The 5767-nt window shown below is 40.3% G+C and overlaps 1 protein-coding gene across 1 annotated transcript; it reads left to right on the forward strand.

Annotated features, from left to right (window-relative positions):
- Positions 1–765: 765 nt before the first annotated feature.
- gnat1 (guanine nucleotide binding protein (G protein), alpha transducing activity polypeptide 1) lies at positions 766–3510 on the forward strand. The gene is made up of 8 exons (XM_070902169.1): positions 766–871; positions 1940–1982; positions 2072–2213; positions 2327–2484; positions 2572–2700; positions 2810–2939; positions 3065–3218; positions 3320–3510. Exons 1-8 carry the CDS (start codon positions 766–768, stop codon positions 3508–3510), a joined length of 1053 nt encoding a protein of 350 aa, XP_070758270.1.
- Positions 3511–5767: the final 2257 nt, after the last annotated feature.

Here is a 5767-nt window from a genome sequence, read left to right on the forward strand (position 1 = left end):
CAGATTGAGGTCAATGAGATCTGTCAGGTGAAACCGCAAAGCTCTTTAAGCACTTCAGAGCTCACCCTTCAGTCCAAGGTATCCTCTAAGAAATACAGTATGTCTTTCTTCATGTTTGGACTGGGAGGTGAGGGCTCTGGTTATTTATTTCAGTGACCCCATTTGCTGTGACTGTTGTACTGTGGGAAGAAGAGACCACTCCTTTTGTTTGAATCCCTTTTTGCAAACACCATGCATTCAAGACCACACTTACTCCCACATCTGGTTTCATCTTTATTTACTCCTGATGTGAGATGAATCTAGTTTGGGTAACTACGTCCCCAGCTAGAGGCCCAAACGCTCAGCACCAAGTTATTTTAGCTTTGCATGCTTCTCTTTTAAAGGCACCTAAGAAGAGCATAGAGAGATAAGCGCTTGAGCCGATGTTCATCTTCCGCTGAGCACAGCAAAGTCCCCCTAAAGGTTAGATCACTCCTACACTGATGTATGTCTGCCTCTCCTCACACCTTTCGCTCTGCTCCTAAAACACTCCTGTCCTTGAGTTCCATTGGCCGCCCTCGGTCAGGTGGGCAGACGATGCCCAAAATCCTCTCCTAAGACAGGGAAATACTCAAACATTCTCCAGTGTTTGCTGCAGGCAGTTGACGCATCAGCTGCAGAGTTTGACGGCACCGGTCGGAAAGTAGGCGATCAGCTAGGACCTTACTTCCATTTTTCCTGACACTTGGCTTTTGAGCAGAGGGGCCCAAGCCGGGAAAAAGTAGGATGGGGGCCGGAGCGAGCGCCGAGGAGAAACGCTCTAGAGAGCTGGAGAAGAAGCTGAAGGAGGATGCCGACAAGGATGCAAGAACTGTCAAGCTGCTGCTGCTAGGTAAAGACAGTCGAGCTGTATGCAATAACAGGAAACCTCATCATTATGGTTACACATATTTAAGGGCCCCTAAGGCCCCATGGTGAGGCTATTTTTACTTTAAGTCCTACATGAGAAATAGTCAACCTATGTAGCTGGTGCATTACTCTCTCTTGTAAAAACGTTTGGTTAAATCTTTCATACACCTGACCTTATTTCTAAGTCATCAAAACAAACATATCTTGTTGACTGAAGTTTGTTATGATCTGAATAACCCTTAAATACTTACTAAATTGCATAATTTTAAGAGCCTGTTTATTTACATTAACTTCAATGAATGCTTGAGTCAAGTAAAGGCCTAATAACCTGTGTCATTGAATTGCTAAGACACTTTAATAATCACTCAACCCAATCCCCTGTTAATCCTGAAACAACAGGTCCTCCAACACAAAGGGCTTAACCCTGAAGGACAGGGCTTGTGGCTGCAGCATTCAAATACAATAACCTAAATACATTAAGCGCTATGTAATTAGCTGAGAGGGGGGAAATTAGTAAGATCTTTTAAGTAAATAAAATTGGATTTAATTAAATTTGTTTCTTTTAAATTCAAGGACCAAAACACCAGAACACCTGTATATTGCATACAATAATGTTGGATTTAAATTTAATTAATTAATTAATTAATTAATTGAATTATACTGCCACAGTTCAGCTTATACTGTTCTGGATATCTGTCAAGTTGTTACAGATATTGTTTCACACTCAGCTTCATCATCTCCTCATGACAATGTAGGTCAGGGACGGGAAAAGTTCCCCCTGACATCAGCTTTGAACAAGATTAGACCTGAAGTAAGAAGTATTATGACCTGTTGGTATCCTCTGTCTGATGAATGCAGTTAATATCATTCTCCTCTCACATTAATGAAACCAAAACATAAATAAAAGCACAAATACTATGGTTAAGACAAAGTCAAATTTCTCCAAAAGTTACAAATGTTGAAAATCCTGAAATAAAGTTTGGAATAAAAACATAGCTTAGTTATTTGATGGGAATAACTACATATAATATGTTTTTCTTCTTTCATGTAGGGGCTGGAGAATCAGGCAAAAGTACTATCGTCAAACAGATGAAGTAAGTTACTTGACTTAGCAACTAGACAGTGTCTCACTTCTTCTCTAATGGATTGTAAATCCCAGACTAATACTGTCTTCTCTCATCAGAATTATCCACAAAGATGGTTACTCACTTGAAGAATGCTTGGAGTTCATCACCATCATCTACAGCAACACCCTGCAGTCCATCATGGCCATCGTGAAGGCCATGAACACACTCAACATTAACTATGGCCACGCTGATCAGCAGGTGACGACAGCTGAGATGGACTTAAATGTGCTTTTTGCGTAAATTGATTTCAGGTTTCTAGCAGACTAAGCATAACTTGTGTGTGTGTCTGTCTTCTTGCATCCGGCCTGCAGGATGACGCCAGGAAACTCGTGCATCTTGCAGACACCATTGAGGAAGGCAGCATGCCTAAAGAGCTGTCAGACATCATTTTGCGCCTATGGAAGGACTCTGGCATCCAGGCATGCTTTGACAGAGCCTCAGAGTACCAACTCAACGACTCGGCTGGATAGTAAGTAACCACCCAAATTGAGATTTAAAATTGGTCCAAAGTCTCACATTAGTGTTTGTCGTTGAATTAATTGTATTTTCCCATCAGCTACCTTAATGACTTGGAGCGACTGATCCAACCAGGCTACGTGCCCACTGAGCAGGACGTGCTGCGATCAAGAGTGAAGACCACTGGTATCATCGAGACTACGTTTTCCTTCAAAGATCTCCACTTCAGGTGAATGGGCGCAGTATTTCTCACGAGGATGGCACCAAGAACTCATCACCAGTGCTCCCACTGTGCTGTGCTGCAATCATAAAGATAACATGCTTCTGTTTCCACGCAGAATGTTTGATGTGGGTGGCCAGAGGTCAGAGAGGAAGAAGTGGATCCATTGTTTCGAAGGCGTGACCTGTATCATCTTCATCGCTGCTTTGAGCGCCTACGACATGGTGCTGGTGGAGGATGATGAAGTGGTATGATAACAGTCACATTTCACTCTATTTGTGTCTTAACCTTTTCAGACAATCAACAGTTTGTTTATTTAAAAGGCTCTTTATTGGGACTTGGTTAAAAAAAAACACACACATTTTTCTTTCAGAATCGAATGCACGAAAGTCTGCACTTGTTCAACAGTATCTGCAACCACCGCTACTTCGCCGCCACCTCCATCGTACTCTTCCTCAACAAGAAAGACGTGTTCATTGAGAAGATCAAGAAAGCTCATCTCAACATGTGCTTCCCTGAATACGATGGTGAGGTCATCATAACACACACAAACACACACTCTTATGGACTTTAAAAAGTGACAAACTAATTGAATGTGCCCCTTTATCTAAATGTCTTTTCATTTAAGGCCCCAACACGTATGAGGATGCTGGTAACTACATCAAAATGCAGTTCTTGGACTTGAACATGCGCCGAGACATCAAAGAAATCTACTCTCACATGACCTGCGCCACAGACACAGAGAACGTCAAGTTTGTGTTTGACGCCGTAACCGACATCATCATCAAAGAAAACCTGAAAGATTGTGGTCTCTTCTAAGAGCCACGCTGATACACCTGATGAAGGTGAGTACAGTCTTTCAGAGTCAAACTTTTGGAGCAGCTAACAAGCATAAGTGTGACTTTCTGTCTTTTTTTTTACAGGGTGATGTTGTAGCCCATGTCACATTCCACAGATCCCTTCTCAATTCAAACCGAGGACCGAAGATGAAAACTGTCCCCTCAAACAGCCATCCTGAAAACCGGCGAACGCAAAAACTACGAATAAATTTGTTGTGTTCAAAACTAAGTTGTAGCTTTGACCAAAGACTTCAGGTCAACTGAGACCAGAAGACAGCTCTTAAATCAGAAAATCCAGTGCAGATTTCAGATGAGTTGAATTTTAGTCAAGCTAACTTTTCTCTTGAGTCTCTCGAACTTGTCTTTGGAGGGCTATATGCAACCTGTAGTTAAGACACCAAAAGCTTCTGTCAGCATAACGTGATCTCTTCTCACATGCACTAATGTGAATAGATGTCAGGCTAATGCATCGTCTCTATGCTCCAGTAACTGGTCAGTATACAGCCAAAAAGCAAACAAGAGGGCCTCGCCACCTGCAGACGCACTTCAACCTCTGTTAGAGATTTAAAGAGAACTTGTCACTAGAAATGGCTTTTATATGTACAGAAACTGAGACACAATTCAAACAGGTAAGGATAGAATTTTTATGTTAGAAAATGTAACTTTTTGCAATAGTTGAAAAGGGCCAGTGTATATAATTAAACTGTTTTCTGACAGTTCATGAAGTGTGGTGATACCATGTGGATCTATAACACTGCTGGGTGGTAGATGTAATATACTTCTATTTAAAAATCCTTGTCTAAAAGTTAAGTGAATCCACAGGCCTTCGAGCCATCTATCCTGTACAGAAACCAATAATTGTAAACCTTGATTAAACCTATTAAAGCTTCTGTAGAAAACTGAGTACTTTTCCATTTTTCACAAATAAAAACCAACACAGCAATGTCTTGTTCATAATCTGTCATTTATTAATTTCACAGAATATTTCAGGTTCCTTTTCTGTCATGTTTAGGATTGAACAGCCTTCACCTTTCATTTTAGACAGATAGGAATAGTTTGACATTTTGGAAAATACACTTATTCACTTTCTTGCCGACAGTTAGATGAGAAGATCTATTCTGCTTTCACGTCTGTACAGTAAATATCAAGCTACAGCCAGCTGCTGGTTAAAGCTGTAGCTTAGCTTAGCACAAAGGCTGGAAAACAAGGGGTAAACAGCTAGCTAGTTTGTTTTTGTGCAAATTAAACAAAGGAGCTATAACATAATTCATGAGCTTTAGAGGTGCTGGTAGGTGTATTTTATTACCTTTGGACAGCGCTAGGCTAGCCATTTCCCCTTGTTTCCTGTCTTTGTACTACGGTAAGCTAACCTCATCAGCTGCTGGCGGTAGCTTCATAGTTTCATCTAATTCCCAGCAAGTGTATTTCCCAAAATGTCAAACTATTCCTTTAAAGATAATCTGAGACAAAGTGGTTGGTGTGATGTTGGCCAGTTCGATAACTCAGAAATGTCACTCCAATGGCCTGGAGCAGTTCAGGCAACACTATGAATATAGAGAATATGAACAGCTGTCTCCCAAAGCCAAAGAAGAAGCCAATGTTGTGATGTAATCGAGCCCTGCTGCCTGAAGCTCTGCTGAGCTTTACGGACGCTCAGGATGTTCGGTAAGAGATGAACCAGTCGAGAAAACATACCTCCGTAGAGCTGTACATGAATCAAACATCACAGTCAAGGAGACATCATCACTTTTTGTGTCTGTGTGGAACAATATTGAATATTCACAGTACAAGTGTACTTCAGTTTAGTGTGGTTCTTCTTTAACCTCAGATAGTTTGTAGTTTGTAAGTTTGTAAGATTTGCAATATAAATACCTAAGACTATCCGAAGACATTTCAAGAAAGTTTGATTTTTTTATGAAAGCATTCATTGATTTTTTTTGTTTGTTTTTTCCTTTAAACCCTGAGTTCTCACCAAATGAAAATTAATAGGTATGACGATGTGCAATTAAGAGAAACAGACAGAAGAACTGCAAATGACAACTTCCATCTAAACGAGAATAAACAATGTGTTCTAAATCTGACAGAAAAATTATGGAAAACAAACATGTTTTCACCCATTAACATTAAAAAATACAATTTTATGGCTTGTTTCGTCATGTCTAAAAAAAAAAGAAAAAAAGGAGCTCAATGTCATAATCAGTGTAAAACTGTACATACACATGGAATGACACCTATTG

Source organism: Enoplosus armatus, chromosome 3 (genome assembly GCF_043641665.1).
Source record: "Enoplosus armatus isolate fEnoArm2 chromosome 3, fEnoArm2.hap1, whole genome shotgun sequence".
NCBI classification, from domain to species: domain Eukaryota; kingdom Metazoa; phylum Chordata; class Actinopteri; order Centrarchiformes; family Enoplosidae; genus Enoplosus; species Enoplosus armatus.